We start from the raw sequence: 25943 nt of genomic DNA, 5'->3' as shown, positions 1-25943 counted from the left end.
ACACTGACAGGAAATAGAACCATGTTCAACTTGAGATCTAGTCCAGGCCTCTCCAGTGTCCAATATTTGAGTTTATCTTGTTTGTCTTGATTTTCTATTTATAAAATGACATATATTGATGTGCTACTTAAAAAGCATTTTCAATCTCTTAGAAGAATATAGCAACATGATATTGAACTCAGTTTCAAGCAATCTTGGTTGCAGCAACGAGAAAGGTCTCCTCCTAGCAATTGCCAACCTAGGGCAATTGCTGTCTTCTCATATCTGTGCCTTTTGTTAGAAGGAATGGAATGGGGACTTACGGATTGTTAATGTCAGATGGAATTAAGGTCTGTTGATCCCAGGTAGGTGGAAAATAAGCCATGGAGATCACAGGAGAGATGCTGCAGTTGAGGGCAGTGCAGAGATGGGCAGCTGACCACATACATATTTTGCAGGTGGACTTAGGATTTCTGCGCTTTGTCACTGCTATTGGGACTCAGGGAGCCATTTCAAAGGAAACCAAGAAGAAATACTACATCAGCACTTACAGAATAGACATCAGCTCCAATGGGGAAGACTGGATCACCATCAAAGAAGGAAATAAGCCTATTGTAAGTGTGGCTGCCACCCCTAACTATGAATTCAGTCTTTGAAATGGTTGGTCAATTGTATTTGTTTGTTTGGGAGCTTTCTGTCTGGCCTGATTTATTTTTAATTGATTTAACATGAAAAGTGCAATTAGAGGTTTAAATCTTACCAAGGTATCTCATGTTCCCAGATCCAGAAGTCAAAAGCCAATTATATAGATGCGTTCAAGAAGAGTCAATGTCAGTGTCAAACTCAAGATTCACTTTACACCTCCCACAGGGACCAAGGACCATGCACAAGACACTGTCCTCTTAGAATCTTAGGAGTTGCTCCCCCCACTGTATTTCTCCATTCTCTTTCATGGATTCATTCTTTCTTCCTATTTGTAACAGGCTGGTTTTAGAAAAGTCACTTTCAACTACCCTCTGTGACTCACAAACTAATTTACCAGTGTGTTTGGCTGCTTCTGTGGAATAAATAGAATTAAGCTAGCCCATCATGTTCCCTTAGAGCACACACACGCCACCTCCTCACTGCATTAACCAACGATGCACACAGCCATGCCCGGCCCCCAGGAGCTATGCTCTAGATCATTTGGAACTGAGGTGTTTTTTCCTCAGCCTTCCTGTTTATTTGAAGTTATACTTGCTCTGTTTAGTAATCAAAGATTTATGAGAACCCATACTCACTGTTTCTCCCAAATTAAAACTTGTTCCAGAGGCCGAGTAAAATGTATAATTGATAAGGGTGGTAGCAAAGATTTGGGTAATTGAAGTCCTGGGTTTGAGAAGAGGTCAGGTTCATATCCTTGTCTCTCTTGAGTGTTCACAGACTTGACTTCTGCCTCTGTGCTGAGAAAAGCCTCCTGGGTGTGAAGTGAGAGAACTATTCCTTCCCTTTTATTAGCTGCAAAGCCCTCTCTCTTGTTTAGGGGAGGCAAGACTAAAGCAGATATAGGTATGTAGCTGCTCTGTGGAAGGAAAGCTATGTGGACAGGCAAGTTCAAGGCCACCATCCAGCCCTTGAGGATAGGAAGCCAGTTCTCCATCTGGGGAAGAAAAACCATCCTAATAAACATCTACAGCAGTTAAACGAGTAAATTTGACCCTGAGTTTCACAACTTATTTTTGTTTTGGAGTAGTTTTTTGAAGACATGCTTTAACTTCAAACGAACACACCAAAAATAAAATAAAATAAAATAATAATAATAATAATAATAATAATAATAATAAAATAAAGAAACCAACTCACTAATGCCAAGGACACACCACAAACAAGAGAATCCAGAGAGAATGGGGAGAACTGACCCCAAACCTTCAGGCCATTTCTTTAAAAAAATGAGTGCTCTTTCTCCAAGATCTTCTCTGCAGCCATTGTATATCCATTGATCACCCAGCCAAAAGGGTGCCGGGAACACACACAGATTCTCGGGGGGGGGGGGGGGTCCACTGTCAGGAGCACCCTGGTACACACAGAGCTTTCAGATTGGGAGGCAGAAAAAATAAAGAAAGATCCAGAAAAGATAAAGACCTGGCATCTATCTGAGCACTTTCATTGAACCTCAATGAAACCCAAACATCCAGGTACAGTCTAGTTATAGTTAGCCACCTTCCTTTCTCTGTACTGTGGGGCCTTTCAGCCCTCTTTCCTGTTCTTAGCCAGAGTGGGCTGAGAACAGACACACCCCTCGCAGTCCTCTCTGTGTGAATGGAAGGCATGTCCTTACATGACGTTCAGCAAACAAAATTCCCCTGGTGTGAGCCAAAGTTTGGAGCACTCAGCACTCTACAGACTGCCAGGCTGTCCCTGAAGTGTGCTTGTTGATCCTTTAAGCACCGGTTTGGGACTGTACTGTTTCTGGCAGTGACCCATTATTCTTGTCATACAGAAGTGCTCCCATACAGATTGCATCCCAGAGAGAGATGCTGAGGTAGGAGAGAAATCTGAAGTCTATCACAGGCTAGGATAAATTATGATATTAAATCATCTCTGGATAAGGGATCAGGCTAATGGCCAACTTGGTAAAGCATTTGACCCATTTCAATTTGCAGACCACTTAAGCTAAATGAAATAAAAACAGCATCCTGACTTTTACAAGCCCTTTCTCCCAAGGGAAGAGCAAACTTTGCGAAGCTGTGGTTCTCCTCTATGAACTTACCAGGGAAGATGAAAGGGAATCTCCATGCCTCTGATAAGCCCAGTAATCTCTCTAGTTACACAGCCTGGGAGGAGGAGTCTGGCCTGGCACAGCACATTACTGAGACACATTATTTTTATATGGGTCATCCCTCATTCAAGCTGAAGTAACATCCAGGAAAGTGGAAGCTTTCAGTTTCACCTGAGGCAAGTCTACTGCCAGGATATTCCATGATGGCAAACAACTTCCACTGTTGGAGAACATGGCTATGGCCCAAGCCCCGGCCCCATGGCCCTACAAATACTAGTGGGATACAGCTTTATGACTGGCACTTCTTACACCTGCAGTGGCATGCCTCATCATTCTTAGAATAATATGACTCTTTTAAACTAGAAGCAGAAGCCCTGGAAAAGCTGATTTCTAATTACATATCATTTATAACTCAGTTTTGATTTTGACCACTAAAACATAATTTTGCCAACAACCGAAACAGATTAAGTCATTAATTAATGTCAGGGAGATCTTCCATTAAGAAATGGAGTTGGAAGGGAGAAAGCCACTTGACCTTGTGCTATAGCTGGGAATATACTCTAGAATTTTTAAAAAGCCAGACCCTACACTGAATTCAAAAAGAAGACTTTCTGGGGGTTCCTGGTAAAGTGAAATAGTAAGAATTCCCATCAAATATCTATAGCATTTTGTAAGTCCTTATGATAAATTTAATAATTGCCCACTTTTAAAGCTAATATCATGTATTCTGTAACAAATGTTATCCTTATAACAGTGTTTTTGGAGGCTCTAGCCAATCTGAAAATATTCTATATTAGACATGATTCTTTCTGATTACCATCATTTAAAAAAAATAACATGACGACTTATTAACACTACCTCAACCTGGATAGACAACACCAAAATTTTGAATTATTTTATAAGCATTTGTGAAAATATAGTTTTTGATTTGTTTTAATCTATTATTAAAGAGCGCTTCCTTTTCCCATATAGATCTTTCAGGGGAACACGAACCCCACAGATGTTGTGTTTGGAGTTTTCCCCAAACCGCTGATAACCCGATTTGTCCGAATCAAACCTTTGACTTGGGAAAATGGCATATCTCTGAGATTTGAAGTATATGGCTGCAAGATCACAGGTAAGCTCCAGCTTGAAGATGCCTAGTTTTTAATTATATAAACTTAAATATTGGGAGAGTCCTTTTGTATATATGTGGTCATTGTCATTTGATAGTTAAGAGCATATGCTTTGGATTTAGACAGATCTGAGTTTAAATTCTACTTGTACTCACTAGCTTGTTTCTTTGAGCAATTTACTACCTTTCAAAGCCTTAGTTATCTCACCAGGTCATCATTGTGTATACCCCGCAGGGTTATGATGATAATGGATTAGCTTATGGATATAAAGCACTTAGCACAGGTAGGCCTGTGGTAGGGATTTTTGAACCAGTGCCTTTTTACTAGGTTGTAAGCTCCACGAAGGCATGTGCCATGCCTTTTATCCCTGTCTCCTGGGTGCTGAGCACACTGAGAAGTACTTAATAGATTTATAATAACCATTGTGAGGAATGTTCTCTACCTGCTTCATCTTTTACATTTTGACGTTTAGAGGTAGCCTCATGACCTGTAGTTAAGGAGTTTAACTTGTGAGAATTTCTCCTTTTACTCACTAACTACCCTGACAACTTTCTCTTGGTTGTTGTCTCAATAGTTATCTATTTTTTGTTAAATTAATATACTAATTGAATATACTAATGAATATACTAGAAATCAAATTGACAATGTTTCTAGTTTTTGACTTTGTTTCTTCTGACATCAATAAGATTTTAAAGTCTCTGTTAAGTCTGCTATAAGTACGTGTATTATACCCAATTGAGAGATGAAGAAGGTGCAGTACTGGGAGACTAAGTAGCTAAAAATTGTCGGCCAGGTCAGAACAGAGCTGGAGAGGAAAAAATGGTCTTGCCTGTTATTCTCACTGTATTTCTATGGCGATCAGCACTGTTGTTACTCATCTGCTTTGGATTCTGAAGAAAATAGCAATTATGTTAGAATTCCCTTTCATTTAAATAAATACATTGTAATGTTTTCATTTTTAAAAGAACAGTACAATGTAACCTTTAGAGTAAGTTTAAAGGTTCAAAACAGAATCAGTAATCGATTCACCAAAAAGTAATGAAAAGTGAACAACTTTTAAAAGTCTGTGAACTATCTTCTAATATTATGTCAGTATACATATTTAGGGTATTTAATTTCTCATTTCATGAAGACCAATTCTGTTGTTTTTATTTTTATCCTCTTTAGTATAATTATTTTTAGATAAGGAAAATACTGACTTTTGAAGGAAAAAAAGTCACCCAGGCAATTTTCCATGGAATTATAAGAAATTTGGAAAGGAGTGAAATAAGGAGAGAAAAACAAACAAAAAGAACCCCTATACTGTTTACAGTAGAGTCCATTTTAGAAAGTAAAAACTGACATCTGATTTCTTATCAAAATTTTGTTTATGTGTATCTTCAAGTCAGCTGTTTTATTATTATAGGAGCTAAGACTTAGACAGTTCAAGGCCTTAGAGGCAGGAACTAGGTAGGAGGGTGTTGAAGGAGGAAAGGACACTGAAAAGTAAGATATAACCTTGGCTTTATTTTTATCAGAAGTCATGAGAGAATGTTCTAAGTCATTTTCAGAGCATTACAAATTTAAGAGGTACCCATAAATTTGTAGAAACAAAGCTATTTGAAGTCAAGATGGAAATTTCTGGCCTATTATTCCAACCTAATCTAATGTCACTGTACAAAAAAAAAAAGTAAACTTTATAAAGACTCCAAACATATTAGTCTGAACTCTGAATCTCCAGGCTCTCCTTTTAGTTAAATAAAATAGTTATTTAAACTTGAATTCTCTATTTCCATTTTCACAAGGATTTTCTTGAGAGTTAATTCTAAGAGTAGGAGTCTTCACATGTGATTAAGTGAGCTAGTTATTTAAACAAAAATGTCTAAAATAGCATATTCTAATATTTTTACATGTATTCGATTTTACAACTATTATATGTAGCCTTTAAAAAAAAAATAAGATACTGGTTTTAGGCTTATAGGGCTACTCTGTTATCCATGACCCCTACTTTATTTTAGATATGAGCTATTTTTTCTCTAGTAAGAGTGCTACAATCTCCAAATAATTGATGGCGGCAGGTTTTTGGAGAGGCTAGCATGTTATAATGATGGTCACGTGGACAGAAGATACACAGATACCCAGGCTTGGCTCAGGACTATTCACTTACTGAAAGTGTGACCATGGATAAGACATTTAACCTCTCTGATTTTTATTTTCTGGTCAGTAAGATTAACCTTAATTCAGCTATAATAAAGATTCAGTGAAAGAATATGTATAACACATCTGGTTTAAAGTGCTTACTAAATGGTACCCAGTAAATTAAACAGTACATGGTATTGAACCTACAATAAGCCTCAGCAAGCAGAAACTCTAGTGAGACACTATTAGTATTTTCTTCTTGGTACCAGAAGCAGATACTTTTCCTTTAGAGGCCATGGTCCCCTCCTAGTGGAGACTGATGAAGGAAGAACACATGTCCCTGCTGGACTGGTTTTCAACTGTGTTCTATATGCCTGGACTATTTTAAGTGCTCCCCGTGCTGATTTTTAAATGAATGAAATGAAATGAGTCAATGAATGAATTGCAGTTTTATCCGTGGCTTCTGAGAAACAAGTGATGGATCTCAAAATTTGACCCTCTTCTCTTGAGGAGACAAGTACTAACTCAATCTGGATTTTTAAAAAAATTGTTGAATTAAAAGTAGTCACCATGTGAATACATCACTTGACTTCCAAAGTCTCTAGAGCCCCAGGTTTTAACCTAATTGTTGCATTCAGAAAATACTTTTTTGAAATTCGTAATCCTGGCAAGTCCAGAGTATACAAAGGTGTGTCACCATATAGAGCTATAAATAAGATTGTAGTAAACCATTCTACTTTATAGGTGATTGAAAAGCAGGCTTTACTTTGGCAAAGATGGAAATTGGTAAAATTATCTTGGAAGGTTACCGCTTAATGTATAAGAGCAATACTATGAACTCTATTAATTTGTATTTGTTAACCAGATGTGTATTAACTAGAACTTCTGCACCCATTAGTGTGTTCTTTTGTTAATGAAAAGTTCTCAGTAATTATCTCAGGCACCACAGCACCCAAAGATACTTTCTGAGTCATCAAGGGAAGATTTAATTATGCTCGTTCAGGTTCTTCCATCAAATACAGTAATTACCTTCTCAGTCTTTGAAGATCAGTTAACTGAGTATTTGACTTACCAGTATACCTCTGTTTTTCAATTACAGTAGAGATTTTATTGTAAAATAATATCATGGAAAACAATTATTCAATCCACCATCAAGGAACTTATCTCTCCTTTCCATCTAGGATTGGTTTTAAGCTTTGCAAACAGGGTTACCAGGTAAAATATAAAATGTCAAATTAAATCTTATACAGATAATTTTTCTATATAAGTATACCCCATGCAATATTTGGTACATATTTATACTAAAAAAATATTCCTTGTTTGTTTGAAATTCTAATTTAATTTGACATCCTGTTTCTTGTTTTGTTGTTTTTGTCTGATTGCTTGTTTGCTAACACTGGCAACACTATTTCCAAAGTTTTTTACATGTAGCCAAGCTAAAGTACATCTTAGCCAGCCTGCTACTGTGAAGACTGGACTTTAATTCTGGCATCTCGTTTAAACCTTAAATTGCTAATATATTTTTTCTCCTAATCATTGCTAAAAGTATCTCATAGATTTCGGTCAAAGGCACATCTAAGTTTCCCCTTTATTGCTCTTTTTGGATGAGGCAGACATACAGAAGGAATGGCAGTTTGTGCTTCATGGACACGTTGGCTGAATAGGGGTTGGGCATTGCTAGGTTTGTGGATTGTAAACTACCCTAGCCAGCTCTGCATTAGAGAAAGAGCATTAATCTGGTAAAGCTCTGCTTTCCTTAAAATATTCAAGTTAATTGTATTTTTCTCCAAATGGTAACATCTTGTCCTCATTACCAGCTAAACATTTTTCTTTATAAAAGCTGGTTTTGAATTAGGCAAGTGTGACCACACTGACCAAAACTGCGATTTCTATTTTTAACACTATAATTTCAGAGTCCCCCAGTAAAATAGTTTTTGTAAATCTTTTCTTAATTCTCATTGAATTTATTGTTAGTTTTCAGATCTCAGCCAAGAAAAGGTGCTTGGGAAATGGGCAGCTGCCTTTTAATGTGTCAATAAATTGATTCATTCAACTAATAGTTGTTGAGCAAATACTATTAATAAAGCAGGACACAAGGACTCATAGAACATTTTAAAATATGAGTTGGTTCATGGCCTCAGAGAACTTAAAATGTAGGGAGGCAAATAGCAGTCATACAAGGAACTAAATGTGGCCATTCATACATGAGAAGACCTCTAGAAAAGAAAGGCACCACCAGGTGGAGCGATGAGAATAAATGCCATGGCATTTGAAAATGGGTCAAGATTTTAAGTGGTTCTGACAGTGGTAAGGGCCAGATGAAGGGAACGGAAAGAGGGAAAGCCCCCTGACTCTCCCACTCTCAGTGAAGAAGTCCTGCATTACAGTTGCTTCTAGAATCTGTAAGGGGTGAATGAGGAGAGGCCTTGCAAGGACTTGCTGTGGAAGGCCTGGCATGCTTGGTTGAAAGTGCATACATAGGAGAAAAGATGACAGCAGAGTAGGTAGCAGTGCTGCGTGCTTACTCCCATCGCAGAAGGACTTGGAGGACAAACACAGAGAGGAGTGAGTCAGTGTGGATCTCAGACATCGCAAAAAGGGAAGGGAGTATGAGAGTGGCATGAAAGAGGGCAGAAAGCTTGGCCCACGCTCTCCAAATGGAGTCGCTGGGCCTCCCAGCCTGGTGCCTCTGCCGCACCGCACCCCAAAGGGGCAGCTCCTGACTGGCTCATTAGCTGGGATCTTCTTGGAAGCTTCCCCATGCCATAGGTGCACCAACCAGCAAAGTCCCAGAGGGTGTCAGTGAGAAGGTTTGGTTGAAACAGCCAGAGGTATGGGAAGACAGTGAACAGCCCGGACTGTGAGAAACTGTATGAACTGAGTCTAGGTGGGGACTCCTTTGACTGGCAACTCCCGGCTGACAATTCTGTGCTCTGGGCGCTTGCACCAAGGCTCCATCAAACAAAAAAGCAGAACTGAGCTGGAGAGAGGGGTCCATACAGGAAAGCTGCAGTGGAACTACAGATTTGGTAGGAACCCCAGGCAGGCAAGTGGCACATGCAGGCATATAGGCAGGGATGCAGGCTGGTGCTGCAGCTTGGAAGCAACACAGACTTTTTTGGAGGAGCAGAGACAGCACTGGAGGCTGGGCAGAGACTCTTGGCATGCATGTACTGGACCGTGAGCAGAACAGTGTTGCTAGACAAGCTTAAGCAGGGCTGAGGGTGCCATAGGACCAGGTGGGTGGGGACTCAACTAAGTGCGGCTCACACCAGAGTGGCGGCAGGCCCATGAGTGAGAGAATAACAACCCCAGAATCAAGCTAGAATTCTTCACAGCCAGCCAGTCAGAAAAGATTTGAAACCCATGGTATTTTGACAAGGGGTGGATCCAGAATAAGAAGACAATGCTCAAATGTTGTACTGGGTAAAAACTCTTTCTTTAATCTGTTTCCTATCTTCTCTCCCTCCTATTCTTCTTCTTTAATTTTTGTTTGTTTGTCTGTTTTGTTTATCCTCCCCCTCACACTAAACATATAGCATATAACTGCTATATAAACCTAATACTATACACTTCCACTTTCTCACTTCATTCTGCATTCTTCCCTTTTTCAACATATAATGTAAATATTACTTACTGTCTCACATAGCCTTGACTTTATTTGCTACTCTATTATTCTATCACCTTCTCTCTCAAAAATCATCTTTCCTTATTTAAAACAACTTTTATCTGTTTCTCCTATAGTATAATAGTCTTAACCTCTTTACATTTATATTAATACTGGCTCATTTGCTGATGATAGTGTAATTGTGGGTGGGGGATATTTAGGAGGGTGTGGGTTGCTTGCCTGGGTTGTGTGTTTATGTTTTAACAACATCTCTACCAAAGAACACAAGACAAGGTGGGCAGAGTGACTCTCAATCAACTAGCCAGAGGGAAATATCCACCAAAGAGTAACTGAAATACAACCAGACATCTTAAACGAATGGCATAAAGGGCATCCGAAGAGCATCAGGCTCAGGAGATCAAAGGGACTGCACCCCAGGTCTCCTGTACAGAATCTCATACCATGAAGGTGAGAAATCAAAAGCAAACAAATCTAAGAAACAAAAACAAACAAGAAGCATACAACATGGGGAGACACAGAAACAACCTCCCAGTGAAAGGAAAAGAGGAATCTCCACAAAGAGAGCTAGGTGGAATAGACATAAGCCAACTATCAGACATGGAATTCAAAAGAATGGTTATAATGAAGCTCAATGAACTTGACGAACTCAAAGCAAACTCTAGGGGGATTACAAAGAACTCCAGGGAAAATACAAAGAACTCCAGGGAAGCCACAAGGAAATTACAGAGAACTACACCAGCATAAAAAAGGACATACAAACTATCAATAAGAACCAGGAAGGAATGAGAATACCATTTCTGAACTGAAGAACACAGTAGAATCAATCAAAAGCAGGCTAAATGCAGCAGAGGATCGAATCAGTGAGTTAGAGGACAATGTAGAAAAAAATTCCCAGACAATACAACAAAATGAAAAAAGACCAAAAAAGAATGAAGAGGGTGTAAAAGAATTGCTGGACATCATGAATCAAAAAAATATTCAAATCATAGGGATACAAGAAGGTGAAGAAGAGGAGCATGGGACAGAAAACCTGATTGAAAAAGTAATGACAGAATATTTTCCTAACTTGATGAGAGAAAAAGTCATGCAAGTCCAGAAAGCACAGAGGGTCCCAATGAAGATGAACCCAAAATGGCCCACTCCAAGGCACATCATACTTAAATTGGCAACATTTAAAGACAAAGAGAGAAGCCTAAAAGTAGCAAGAGAAAAACAGCAAATAGCATACAAGGGAGCTCCGATAAGACTACCAACTGATTTCTCAACAGAAACACTACAAGCCACAAGGGAATGGCAAAAATTATTTCAAGCAATGAAAAACAAAGTTTTACAACCAAGAATATTCTACCCAGCAAGGCTCTCTTTCAAAATGGGAGGTGAAATAAGGAGTTTCTCAGACAAAGGAAGACTAAAAGAATACATCTAAACCAAATCAGCATTGCAAGAGATGCTAAAGGGAATGCTTTAAGAAAAAGAAGAAAAAAAGTGAGGGAGAGGAACACAAGTACAAAGGGAAATTAATAAATACCTATCAATATTAACCTTAAATGTAAATGGATTAAATGCTCCATCAAAAGACATAGGGTAGCGGAATGGATATGAAAACATGACCTACATATATGCTGTCTACAAGAGACACACCTCAAAACAAAATGTTTATACAGACTGAAAGTGAAGGGATAGAAAAAAAATATTCCAAGCAAATGGACATGAAAAAAAAGCTGGGGTAGCAATACTTATATCAGACAAAATGGATTTCACAGCAAAAGCCATAAAAAGAGACAAAGAAATGCATTTCATAATACTGAAGAGACCAATACATCAAGGAGATATAACCCTGGTAAACATATGCACCCAACATAGGGGAGCACCCCAATATATAAGGAAAATACGAGAAGACTACAAGAAGAATATCAACAGCAACACACTCATAGTAGGGGAATTTAACACCCCATTATCAACAATACACAGATCTTAGAAGCAAAGAAACACAAGGTTATTGAGGCATTTAACAACACACTAGATCAAATGGACTTAACTGATATATATGTAAATTTTCACCCCAAAGAAACAAAGTATACATTCTTTTTAAATACACATGGGAAATTTTCAAAGATAGACCACATGGTAGGACACAAAACAAGCCTCAACAAATTCAAGAAAATTGAAATTATGTCAAGCAACTTCTCAGACCACAATGCCTTGAAACTAGAAATTTACCTCACGGAAAAAAGTCAAAGGTATTCAAACTCATGGAAATAATGAATGGGTTAAATAATGAATGAGTTAAAAATGACATCAAGGAAAAAATCAAGAAGTTTCTGGAAACAAATAATGAGCACATAACAACCCAAAACCTATGGGACAAAGCAAAAGCAGTCCTGAGAGGAAAGTTCATAGGAATACTGGCCTACCTGAAAAGGAGAGAAGAATCTCAAATGAAAAATCTAACCCCACAGCTATAAGAACTAGAACAACAACAACAAACAAAGCCCAGGGCAAGTAGAAGGAAGGAAATCATCAAGATCAGAGCAGAATTAAATGATGCAGAGACTAAACAAACAATTCAAAAGATCAAAAAAGTAGGAGCTGGTTCTTTGAAAAGATAAACAAAATCGACAAGCCTTTAGCCAGGCTCGTCAAGAAAAAAAAGAGAGTGGACCGAAATAAACATAATCAGAAATGAAACAGGAGAAATCACAACCGATATCACAGAAATAGAAAGGATTGTAAGAAATTACTACAAACAACTGTATGGCAAGAAACTTCACAACCTATATGAAGTGGACATATTTCTAGAAACATATCATCTTCGAAAACTGAATAAAAAAGTAGAAAACCTGAACAGACTGATAACAAAGAGTGAAATTGAAACAGTTATTAAAAACCTCCAAGCACACAAAAGCCCTGGACTAGATGGCTTCACAGACTAATTTAACAAAACATTTATGGAAGAACGAAGGCCTACCCTTCTCAAACTATTCCAAAAAATCCAAGAAGAGGGACAACTCCCAAACTCTTTCTATAAAGTCAGTATTACCCTAATTCCAAAACCAGGTCAAGACACAACAAAGAAAGAAAACTATAGGCCAATATCGCTGATGAACATAGATGCTAAAATCCTAAACAAAATATTGGAAACTGGATTCAGTAACACATTAAAAAGATCATGCACCACGATCAAGTAGGATTTATCCCAGGGATGCAAGGATGGTTTAATATTCTCTAATCAATAATATAATACACCACATACAAAATGAAAGACAACAATCACATGATCATATCAATAGATGCAGAAAAAGCATCTGATAAAGTAAAACACCCATTTATGATGAAAACATTCAGAAAAATGGGAATAGAGGGAGCATACCTTAATATAATTAAGGCTATATACAAGAAACCTGAAGCCAACATCATACTCAGTGGACAAAAACTAAAAGAATTCCCCCTGAGATCAGAAACAGAACAAGGATGTCCACTCTCTCCACTCCTATTCAACATAGTGTAGGAAGTTCTTGCCACAGCAGTCAGACAAGTAAAAGAAGTAAAAGACATACAAATTGGAAAAGAGGAAGTACACTGTCATTATTTGTGGATGACGTGATAGTATACATAGAAAACCCTATAGACTCCACTAAAAAACTAGTCGACATAATAAACGAATTTGGCAAAATAGCAGGGTACAAGTTATTATTCAGAAATCAAAGGCATTTTTATACACCAACAATAAAATGTCAGAGAGAGAAATTAAAAAAGAAAATCCCATTTACTATAGCAACAAGAAAAATAAAGTACCTAGGAATAAACTTAACCAAAGAGATAAAAGACCTATACTTGGAAAACTACATAACACTGAAAGAAGAAATTAAGGAAGACACAAATGGAAGCAAATACCATGTTTAGGGATCGAAGGAATCAACATCATTAAAATGTCCATACTATCCAAAGCAATTTATAGATTCAATGCAATCCCTATTAAAATACCATTGACATATTTCACAGACCTAGGACAAATACTCCAAAAATTTATATGGAATCAAAAAAGACCCCGAATAGCCAAAACAATCTTGAGACAGAAGAACACAGCAGGAGGAATCACAATACCAGACATCAAACTATTCTGCAAAGCCACTGTGATCAAAACAGTCTGGTACTGGCGTAAGAACAGGCATATAGATCAATGGAACAGAATAGGGAGCTCAGAAATTAACCCAGGTCTATATGGTCACATCGTCGGCAGCCGTCTGTCTCGAGAGACGATGGTGTAGCTTCTTAAGAGTCTATCTGCACCACCGAGAATGGTTGTGCAGTCCGACTCGGGAGTGACACGGTATCTGTCTCCTCCCGTGTTGAATCAACATCTTGCGATGACGCTGAAGCTACAGAGCCTGGGCAGGGTAATATGGAGGGTCTGCTGTTGCCCATGCAGTAGACCCCCCCTCTCTTCGCAGCTGAAGGGTCCAAGGGAAAGACGGAGTCAATACAGCTTGGCTTCAGGTGCGCCGCAGGAGTTGCCGGTGTTGATCACAACATCAAACCGCCTTAGGGACTCCGGCTCCGGATTTTCTGTCGGGGTTTACTCCCTTAGCCTTTCCCCTGAAGAGGTATGCCGCAAGGCAGCGGAGGTTTTTTGGAGTCAGAGTTTTCCTTCTCTGATGTACCCTGACTGGAAGATCGAACCAGCGACACTTAGCTCGCAGGCCGACGCTCAATCCACTGAGCTAAACCAGCCAGGGCTAATATGGTCACATAATACTTGACAAAGAGGGAAGGAGTATAAAATGGAATGAGAAGAGCCTCTTCAACAAATGGTGCTGGGAGAACTGGACAGGGACATGCAAAAAAATGAAACTAGACCACCAACTTACATCACACACCAGAATAAACTCAGGATAGTTCAAAGACTTAAATGGAAGCCATGGCACCATAAAATTCCTAGAGGAAAAAATAGGCAGGAAAATTTCAGATATCCCATGTAGCAATATTTTCACTGATATATCTCCTAAGCAAGGGAAATAAAGGAAAGAATAAACAAATGAGATTACATCAAACTAAAGAGTTTTTGCTCAACAAAAGAAAACATCAGCAAGATGAAAAGGAAACCAACCATGTGGGAAAATATATTTGCCAATGATACTTGAGACTAGATTTATCTCCAAAATATATAAAGTACTTACACATCTGAATACCAAGAAGACAGACAGCCCAATTAAAAAATGGGCAAATGACCTGAACAAACACTTCTCCAAGGAGGATACACAGAAAGTCCATAGACATTTGAAAGAATGTTCAACATCACTGGCCATCAGAGAGATGCAAATAAAAACCACAATGACATATCACTTTACACCAGTCAGAATGGCCATCATCAACAAATCAACAAAGAACAAGTGCTGGTGAGGATGTGGAGAAACGGGAACCCTACTGCACTGTTGGTGGGAATGCAGACTGGTGCAGCCACTATGGAAAACAGTATGAAATTACCTCAAAAAACTAAAAATGGAACTGCCTTTTGAACTAGTGATTCCACTGCTAGGATTAAACCCGAAGAATTCTGAAACCCCAATTCGAAAAATCTTATGCACCCCTATGTTCGTAGTAGTGCTGTTTACAATAGCCAAGTGCTGGAAACAGCCTAAGTGCCCATCTGTAGATGAGTGGATTAAAGAAAATATACATTTACACAATGGAAACTTTGTAGCAGAAAGAAAGAAGTAGCTCTTGACATTTGCGACAACATGGATGGAACTAGAGAGAATTATGCTTAGGTAAATAAGCTGGGCAATGAAAGAAAAATACCATATGATATCACCTGATACAGGAGACTAATGAACAACACAAACAAATGAACAAAATTGAACAAGGAACAGAATAACAGTTATCAGGGGGCAGGGGGGAGAGAGAGAAGGGGAGGTAAGTAGGGGAAGGATCTATTCAAAGAACATGTATAAATGACACATGGACATGGACAATGGGGTGCGGAATGACTGTGGGAGAAGGGGTGGGCTGGGTGGGGTGGGAGCAGTGGGGGGAAAATGGGACAACTGTAATTGAAAAACAATAAAAAAATTTTAAAAAGTGTGTCCGTAATTCCTATGTGAGCAGGCACGGAATGTGTGAATGAAGAAATGACATAATTGGGACTGTATAGCAGTTCATGTGTAAAGTATCTCAGTAATTCATTCTTAAGGTTCAGCTGATAACATGGACATAGTTTAATTGTATTAGATATATTCCTCTTAAGATGGTTATATTTTTTAGGCTACCTCTTGATTATGTTATACAGAATTGAGTTGTTTCAAAGAAAAATAGGTTATTATTCCTGTGCATGTCCTTGTTTGAGATGTACAGTTTTGAAAGGAGAATAATTGAAATGTTGAACATTTTGTTTTTGAGCCAGCTATCAGTGACTCAATGATTGATAACTCTTATACTCAGAAGCTACTTGCGCTGCTGTAGAAGATATAAAAAGATCTATGATGTTAACTGTCTTTGAAAAACTCAAAAAGGAGGGAAATATATGTTCTTATTAAAGATTTTCTTTATTCTAATGTGGTATGAGGAGAGCTCAATGTCAAATGATCCAGAGATTTAAACATAGGAATGGGTACAGAAAATGTTTTTATTCATGTTCTTTCTAAGCATGGAAAGTTCTAGAAAATATTTTACATTATCTATTTCATTCTTCCCTCTAGATTATCCTTGCTCTGGAATGTTGGGCATGGTGTCTGGACTTATTTCCGACTCCCAGATTACAGCATCAAACCAAGGGGACAGGAACTGGATGCCTGAAAATATTCGCCTCGTGACCAGTCGCTCTGGCTGGGTACTGCCACCTGCACCTCATCCGTACATAAATGAGTGGCTTCAAGTGGATCTGGGGGAAGAGAAGATTGTGAGGGGTATCATCATTCAGGGGGGGAAGCACCGGGAAAATAAGGTGTCAATGAAGAAGTTTAAGATTGGGTACAGCAACAATGGCTCAGAATGGGAAATGATTATGGATGACAGCAAGCGCAAGGCTAAGGTAAGATCCAGGGATAGGGATCAAAGGGACTGCCAGGAGGAAGTCCTCCTTCAGGTTCTTGACTTAGCTCAAGGACCTCCAGCATTTTCCTGAGGAAGCGAGACTTCTTATTTCTTTATAGCCCTGAGATCAGTGATCCCCAGTTTTAGGACAGACAGGATTGGGGTACAGGAGTGATGTCTGAGATAAACATGGAAAAGAACTGCATTGCTGGTCAGCTTTCCTTCCCTTAGAGTTGGCAGGTAGCTGGTCATAGACAGCAGCCATAGCAGCCATGAGGGTGGGGATCAGGTGGCTGACAGCAGCCGCTGGGCAGAAACTCGGAATCTCTCTGCAGATTCTAATTTACTGGTAGTATCAGTCAGTGCCTATCTTCCCCCTTCCATCATCCTCCCTCCTTTAAGTCTACTTTTTGAAAAAAGTTTATTATGGTAAAATACACATAACATAAAATTTACCATCTTAACCTTTTTAGGTATACAATTCAGTAATGTTAAATATATATATGTGTATATATATATACACATATATATATATATAGCCCTGGCTGGTTTGGCTCAGTGGATTGAGCGTCGGCCTGCGAGCTAAGTGTCGCTGGTTCGATCTTCCAGTCAGGGCACATCAGAGAAGGAAAACTCTGACTCCAAAAAACCTCCGCTGCCTTGCGGCATACCTCTTCAGGGGAAAGGCTAAGGGAGTAAACCCCGACAGAAAATCCGGAGCCGGAGTCCCTAAGGCGGTTTGACGTTGTAGTCAACACCGGCAACTCCTGCGGCGCACCTGAAGCCAAGCTGTATTGACTCCGTCTTTCCCTTGGACCCTTCAGCTGCGAAGAGAGGGGGGGTCTGCTGCTTGGGCAACAGCAGACCCTCCATATCACCCTGCCCAGGCTCTGTAGCTTCAGCTTCACTGGAGAAGACACTCCAGCGTCATCGCAAGATGTCGATTCAACACGGGAGGAGACAGATACCGTGCCACTCCCGAGTCGGACTGCACAGCCATTCTCGGCGGTGCAGATAGACTCTTAAGAAGCTACACCATCGTCTCTCGAGACAGACGGCTGCCGACGACGATATATGTATATATAAATAAATAAATTCATATATTTGGGCAACCAGTCTCCAGAACTTCGCCATCTTTCAAAATGGAAAGTTTGTACCCATTAAGCAGTAACTCCCATTTTCCCTTATCCCGGTCCCTGGAAATTGTACTTTCAGTTTCTATGAATTTGACTCCTCTAGGTACTTCATATAGGTGGAATCATACAATACAGGGCAGGGCAAAAGTAAGTTTGCAGTTGTGAGCATGCAAAACAGTTTATTCTTGTATTATAATTTATTATTTATTGTGTCATTTTCCATATGAACGACTGTAAACCTCCTTTGCCTCACTCTTTATTTGTCCTTTTGTGACTGGCTTATTTCACTTAGCATAATGTCTTCATGGTTTATCCATGCTGTTAGAATTTACTTCTTTTTTAAGATTAACATTCCATTGTATGTATAGACCACATTTTGTTTATCTGTTCACCCACTGATGGACACTTGGATTGCTTCTATCTTTGACTATTGTAAGTTTTTTTTTTTTTTTTTTTTTTAATGCATTGGAACTTTTTAAAATGCAATTGGCTCTTGATCCAATGAAAAGAGAAGGGAATCTCAATATAAAAATATTCCAATATTCACCAGAACATGTGGTATGATATTTTTTAACAAACAAATGTTATTTAGTGATTATGTTTTACTTGGGGTGATTATTGAATTTATTTGCATTTCCTGAACACACAGTGTCAACTAGGAAAGGAGGATGTTGGGCAGCTCAGAAGCTGGTTTGAAACTAAAGTAACAAACCACAGTCAGTTTATATATGGTGTGGGAATTGTATTAGGCTAATGATACTTCTCACACCCAAAATAATTGGCCTTTTAGTTCCATTCTTCCCATCACCACTTTGTCCAGGACCTACTTCTTTTGTGAAGAGAAGATTCTAGGTAATTGGAGAGAATAATGTCCTCACTTTCATTCTAAGTGTGTGGGAGTGTGGCTTAATATAGTGACTCCAGCAAAGGCATTGCAGGTGGGAAAACAAAAGCTGGGCAGCACAGCCACTGACAGTGATGATGCTGTTACAAGTGTGAGAATTTCTCTCCCATCTCACCTCTCATTAACTTATGGTTTCTAAAACATTTCCAGAATTTTTATCATCTGTGTGCGGCTACTTTCTCTCTTGTGTCCATTTCATTTTCCCTTTTATGTCTGCCCCTCTTGTTTTGGTGAAAGAATAAGTAAAATAACTTGAAAACTAGAGTTCTCCCTAAGAACCAGTCTCTGGAGAAGGAAACCTGTGACTTTATCACAATGTGTTGCTGTAGATCAGCAACTATCTTTTTCCTGGAGCTTCTGTCTCATGGCAGTGTGTGCCGTGACATGTTCTACAGTACTGTACTAGGTTCTGACACAGAAAAAAAAAAAAAACAAATCACTGTATACTCTGGATAGGATGCACCATATGCTTCCCGTTATTTTCCAATCACTTGTCTATAATCACTTTCTTGTAGTGTATCACTTATAGAATTCCAAAAGAAGGCAACACACAGTTTTCAATTTTAATTAAAAAGAAATCTATTCAAGATTGACTGAATGTGTTTGATTTTATTTCTAAAATATGATTACATCAATCATTATCATCTTCCTATGGTATTTTAAACCATGAAAGCTTCTAAATTGTTTATATAAAAGCTAATCAGTTATCCCTAAATGCCCTTTCCTAGAAATAAAATCATAATGAAAAACAAAACAAAACTGGTAAAACCTTCAATTTAGAAGCAGCACATACTTCTAAATTGTATAAAAATGTTTAAAACATACTATATTTCCCTGGCCCATGTGGCTCAGTTGGTTGGAGCATCTTCCCATAGCCAAAGGGTTGTGGGTTCAAGTCACAGTCAGGGCACATACCTAGGTCGCAGGTTTAATCCCAAGTCCTATGGTGTATGAGAAGCAACCAATTGATGTTTCTCTATCACATTGGTGTTTCTCTCTCACCCTTCCTATCTCCCTTCGTCTTTCTAAAAGCAGTGAAAAAATGTCCTCAGGTGAGGATTAAAAAAATAAAAATACTATATTTAAACATACAAATGAAGTCTACCTCCTTAGGATGCCAAGTCCATCATGTGTAACAGTAAAATGAGTACTATTTTGTGAAATGAAACAGCACTCAATGGATTTAAAATCCTCTATGCTCTCTCCTTGCTTTCTGCCCTCCAATAGTGCATGATGGAAAAGATATATAAAAGTCTTTGAATTAACCAGACTTTTCAGAAGCAGATAGAAGATTTAAATACTCAAAGTCCTCTTCTTCTAAAACATGATTAGTAAGAGGACATAAAGATTTTTTGTAAATGATCTATTGCTAAATTAACCCAATTCCTTGTGGCTCTTCATTGCTAACATTTTTCCAGCTTATCACTGACAGCTCTTGTAGTGTATTTACATTGTGTTAATTCTTTTTTTTTAAATATGCTTTATTGATTATGCTGTTACAGTTGTCCCAATTTATTTTCCCTTTGTTCCTCTCCACCCAGTGACCCTTCTTCCTCCAGTTGTACCCCTCCTTAGTCTATGCCCATTGGTTGTGCATATAGTTCTTCTCAACATCTTCCTGTCTACTCCACTCCCTCCTACTATGCTTCTTAATTCCTGTGCCATCTCCCTCCCTTTCTCCCCTTCCCCCTCCCTGCTGACCTCCCCCCAACATGTTCCCTATCCCTATAATTCTTTTCCCACTCTTGTTGCCTCCTTAGTTTGTCTTTGTTTCGATTCCCTAGCTTCTGTTTTTGGTTGTTGTGATACAGTTTTCTTTTTTTTTTTTCTTTTTTTAAAAACTTTTATTGATTATGCCATTACAGTTGTCCCAATTTTCCCTCCTTTCCCCCTACACTCAGTACCCCTATTTCCTCCAGCAATCGCCCCCTTAGTTCATGTCCATGAGTTGTTCATGTAAGTGCTTTGGCTACTCCATTTCCTATATTGTTCTTAACATCCCCATGTCTATTTTGTACAGGGATTCTTTCTTTTTTTTTAAGTATATTTTATTGATGATATTTTTACAATAGTTCCAATTTTTTCCCTTTGCTCCCCTCCACCCAGAACACCCCCTCCCTCAGCAATACACCCCCAAGTCCATGCCCATGGGTCGTACATACTAGCTTTCCCGCTTCACCCTTTCATATATTCTTCTTCTTCTTCTTCTTTTTCTTCTTCTTCTTCCTCTTCTTCTTCTTCTTCTTCTTCTTCTTCTTCTTCTTCTTCTAATAAATAAGTGATTAATTAATTATTTTAACAATAAAATATAACAATCCCTCCCTCTCAGACTTAAGACCCTTTATAATCTTATAAAGGACAATGGGCGAAGGTCTCGAGCTCCTCTAGCTGCTTGAAGATGGACATGGTCGTCATCCTACCTACCCTTGGGTCCAGAAATCCCTAATAAGAGTGGGGCTGTGGATGGGAGGGTGGCCTTCCACATGGGGAAGGATCGTGCAGACTCCAGGTCAGTTGGCTGTCCCCGGACAACGGCGTGCTTGGTTTAACAGGCTGGCATTCTTGTTGTATTCTGGGGGCAACAGATTTGGCAACAGGGTTAAAGGACATCATTCAGTCCATAACCACTAGATGACAAAAGGCAGGGATTAATTTTACAATGTCCCAGATTAAGGAAAAAAGGGGCTTCTTTGGAGGAAGGTGTGCCAGGCACGTCTCACCTGCCGAAAACCCTTTTGCCCATTATACTTAGTTTGGGCTGAGGGAAATATTTTACGTTTCCCCCCTCTCAGACCTCTAGGCCCTTTCTGTCCAAACCATTAGGATAAAAAAGAGAAACCAGTTTTAAAGTGAAGCCCACAGACCACCCCATATGTCACCAACCCAGCCACTTAGTTCAGCCAAACCATTGAGTCTCAGGAGGCAGCACTGCAGACAAGATTAAGTGAGGCCTATATGTACAGACAATCACTCAGGTAATAAGATCATAGGCTTATGCCCTTTGAAAACAAAAAACACATGTTAATTTATGTAACATAACCCACAAACAAGTCTCTTAATCTATAAGACTATCTTATTGAAAAGACATCCAGTTGTAAGGCATTTGACATTCTTCTTGCCTCTGGTTCAATTTTGCTCATTTGTTGGTGTTGTTCATCAGTTTTTTGTAATAGGTGACAGCATAAGGTATTTTTCTTACTTTGCCTGGCCTATTTCGCTAAGCATAATTCTCTCTAGTTCCATCCATGTTGTTGCAAATGGGAGAAGTTCCTTCTTTCTCTCTGCTACATAATACTCCATTGTGTAAATGTACCACAGTTTTTTGATCCACTCATCTACAGACAGGCACTTATGTTTTTCCAGAACTGGGCTATTGTAAATATGGCTGCTATGAACATAGGGGTTCATAGGTTCTTTTGAATTGGTGTTTCAGGATTTTTTGGATATAATCCTAGGAATGGAATTGCTGGTTCAAAAGGCAGTTCCATTTTTAGTTTTTTAAGCAAATTCCAAACTGTTTTCCATGTGGCTGCACCAGTCTGCATTCCCACCAGCAAGGCACCAGGGTTCCCATTTCTCCACATTCTCTCCAGCACAAGTTGTTTGTAGATTTGTTGATGATGACCATTCTGACTGGTGTGAGGTGGTATCTCATTGTGGTTTTTATTTGCATCTGTCTGATGGCTAGTGATGTTGAGCATTCTTTCATATGTCTATGGACCCTCTGTATGTCCTCTTTAAAGAAGTGTTTGTTCAGGTCATTTGCCCATTTTTTAATTGGGTTGTCTGTCTTCTTGGTGTTGAGTCGTATGAGTTATCTATATATTTTGGAGATCAATCCCTTGTCTGAGTTATCATTGGCAAATATATTTTCCCATATGGTTGGTTTCCTTTTCATCTTGCTGATGTTTTCTTTAGCTGAGCAGAAACTTTTTAGTTTGATATAGTCCCATTTGTTTATTCTTTCCTTTATTTCCCTTGCCTTAGGAGATATATCAGTGAAAATGTTGCTACGTGGGATATCTGAAATTTTCCTGCCTGTATTTTCCTCTAGGATTTTTATGGTGCCAAGGCTTACATTTAAGTCTTTGATCCATTTTGAGTTTATTCTGGTGTATGGTGTAAGTTGGTGGTCTAGTTTCATTTTTTTGCATGTCCCTGTCCAGTTCTCCCAACATCATTTGTTGAAGAGGCTCTTTTCACTCCATTTGATGTTCTTTCCCCCTTTGTCAAATATTAGTTGACCATATGAACCTGGGTTTATTTCTGGGCTCTCAATTCTGTTCCACTGATCTATATGTCTGTTTTTATGCCAGTACCAGACTGTTTTGATTACCGTGGTCTTGTAGTACAGTTTGATATCAGGTATTGTGATTCCTCCTACTGTGTTCTTCTTCCTCAAAATTGCTGTGGCTATTCGGGCTCTTTTTTGGTTCTATATAAATTTTTGAGGTATTTGTTCTAGGTCTGTGAAAAATGTTATTGGTATTTTAATAGAGATTGCATTGAATCTATAAATTGCTTTGGGTAGTATGGACATTTTAAGCATGTTGATTCTTCCCATCCATGAGCATGGTATATGCTTCCATTTATTTGTATCTTCTTTAATTTCTTTCTTCAGTGTTATGTAGTTTTCTGAGTACAGGTCTTTTACCTCCTTGGTTAAGTTTATTCCTAGGTACTTTATTTTTCTTGTTGCTATGGTAAATGGGATTTTTTTTTTTTTTTTAGTTTCTGTCTCTGAGATTTTATTGTTGGTGTACAGAAATGCCTTCGATGTCTGAATATTAACTTTGTACCCTGGTATTTTGCCGAATTCATTTATTAGGTCAAGTAGTTTTTTGATGGAGTCTATAGGGTTTTCTATGTACACTATCATGTCATCTGCAAATAATGACAATTTTACTTCCTCTTTACCCATTTGGATGCCTTTTATTTCTCTTTCTTGTCTGATTGCTATGGCTAGAACTTCCAAGACTATGTTGAATAGGAGTGGAGAGAGTGGACATCCTTGTCTTGTTCCTGGCCTCAGGGGGAATGCTCTCAGTTGTTGCCCATTGAGTATGATGTTGGCTTCATGTTTCTTGCATATGGCCTTTATTATGTTGAGGTATGCTCCCTCTATTCCCATTTTGCTGAGAGTTTTCATAATAAATGGGTGTTGTACTTTATCAAATACTTTTTCTGCATCTATTGATATGATCATGTGGTTTTTGTCTTTCATTTTGTTTATGTGGTGTATTATGTTTATTGATTTGCAAATATTAAACCATCCTTGCATCCCTGGGATGAATCCCACTTGTTCGTGATGTATGATCTTTCTAATGTGTAGCTCGATCCAGTTTGCCAATATTTTGTTTAGGATTTTAGCATCTATGTTCATCAGCATTATTGGCCTCTAGTTTTCTTTCTTTGTTGTGTCTTGACCTGGTTTTGGTATTAGGGTAATACTGGCCTCATAGAACAAGTTTCGGAGTCTTGCCTCTTCTTGGATTTTTTGGAATAGTCTGAGGAGGATACGAGTTAGTTCTTTCCTAAATGTTTTGTAGAATTCACCTGCGAAGCCATCCGGTCCAGGACTTTTGTTTGCCGGGAGTTTCTTGATTACTGCTTCGGTTTTACTAGTTGTTATTGGTCTGTTCAGGCTTTCTCCTTCTTCTTGATTCAGTTTTGGAAGACTCTATGTTTCCAGGAATTTGTCCCTTTCCTCTAGGTTGTCAGATTTCTTGCCACACAGTTGTTCGTAATAATTTCTTACAATCCTTTCTATTTCTGTGGTATTGGTTGTGATTTCTCCTCTTTTGTTTCTGATTTTATTATTTTGGTCCTCTCTCTTTTTTTCTTGAGGAGCCTGGTTAAAGGCTTGTCAATTTTGTTTATCTTTTCAAAGAACCAGCTCCTACTTATGTTGATCTTTTGAATTGTTAGTTTAGTCTCTATGTCATTTAATTCTGCTCTGATCTTGATGATTACCTTCCTTCTACTTGATCTGGGCTTTGCTTGTTGTTCTCCCTCTAGTTGTTGTAGCTGTAGTGTTAAATTTTTTATTAGAGATTCTTCTAGCTTTTTTAGGTAGGCCTGTATTGCTATGAACTTTCCTCTCAGGACTGCTTTCGCTGTATCCCATAGGTTTTGGGTTGTTGTATGTTCATTATCAGTAGTTTCCAGAAACTTTGATTTCTTCCTTGATGTAATTGTTTACCCATTCATGATTTAAGAGCACGTTATTCATTCTCCATGAGTTTGAATGTTTTTGAGTTTTTTCCTTGAGGTTGATTTCCAATTTTAAGCCATTGTGATCTGAGAAGATGCTTGATATAATTTCAATGTTCTTGAATTTGTTGAGGCTTGTTTTGTGTCCTACCATGTGGTCTACCTTTGAAAACGTTCCATGTGCACTTGAGAAGAATGTATATTTCGCTTCTTTGGGGTGAGAAGTTCTATATATATCGACAAGTCCATTTGATCTAGAGTGTTGTTCACTGCCGCAATATCTTTGGTGTTTCTTTGCTTCGAAGATCTGTCCATTGTTGACAATGGGGTGTTAAAATCCCCTCCTGTGAGTGTGTTGCTGTCTATATATTCCCTGGATTCTTTCAAAATTTTTCTTACATATTTGGGTGCTCCTATGTTGGGTGCATATATGTTTACAAGGGTTATATCTTCTTGATAAATTTTTCTCTGAAGTATTATGAAATGCTCTTCTTTGTCTCTTTTTATGACCTTTGCTGTGAAATCTGTTTTGTCTGATATAAGTATTGCTACCTCAGCTTTTTTTTTCATGTCCATTTGCTTGAAATACTTTTTTCCAATCCCTGCACTTTCAGTCTGTGTAGATCTTTTTTTCTAAGGTGGGTCTCTTGTAGACAGCATATATGTGGGTCATGCTTTCTAATCCATTCAGCTGCCTTATGTCTTTTGATTGGAGCATTTAATCCATTTACATTTAAGGTTATTACCGATAGGTACTTATTCATTGTCATTGTCCCCCTTTGTACTTGTGTTCCTCCCTGTCTCTCTCTGTTTCTTCATATTCTTAAAGCAGACCCTTTAGCATCTCTTGCAATGATGGTTTGGTGGAGATGTATTCTTTTAGCCTTCTTTTGTCTTGGAAACTCCTTATTTCACCTTCCATTTCAAATGAGAGCCTTGCTGGGTAGAGTATTTTTGGTTGTAGGCCTTTGTTTTTCATTGCTTGGAATATTTTTTGCCATTCCCTTCTGGCTTGTAGTGTTTCTGCTGAGAAATCTGATGATAGCCTTATTGGAGCTTTCTT

At 38.5% G+C, this 25943-nt stretch overlaps 1 protein-coding gene across 6 annotated transcripts in view; it reads left to right on the top strand.

Annotated features, from left to right (window-relative positions):
* The window catches only part of NRP1 (neuropilin 1), a 184526-nt gene that overhangs the window by 114340 nt on the left and 44243 nt on the right, over positions 1 to 25943 (top strand). For all 6 annotated transcript variants that reach the window (XM_090266174.1, XM_090266173.1, XM_090266176.1 and 3 more), the window contains exons 7-9: positions 438 to 593; positions 3710 to 3854; positions 16294 to 16625. In XM_090266174.1, coding sequence (XP_090122300.1) covers positions 438 to 593; positions 3710 to 3854; positions 16294 to 16625 — 633 coding nt within the window. The remainder of the gene's footprint in view (positions 1 to 437; positions 594 to 3709; positions 3855 to 16293; positions 16626 to 25943) is intronic.

This window comes from Furipterus horrens, unplaced genomic scaffold (genome assembly GCF_987537825.1).
Source record: "Furipterus horrens unplaced genomic scaffold, mFurHor1.1.pri manual_scaffold_2, whole genome shotgun sequence".
In the NCBI taxonomy this organism is placed as follows: domain Eukaryota; kingdom Metazoa; phylum Chordata; class Mammalia; order Chiroptera; family Furipteridae; genus Furipterus; species Furipterus horrens.
The sequence above is the reverse complement of the archived record's forward strand: the minus strand, read 5'-3'. Positions and strand labels throughout refer to the sequence as shown.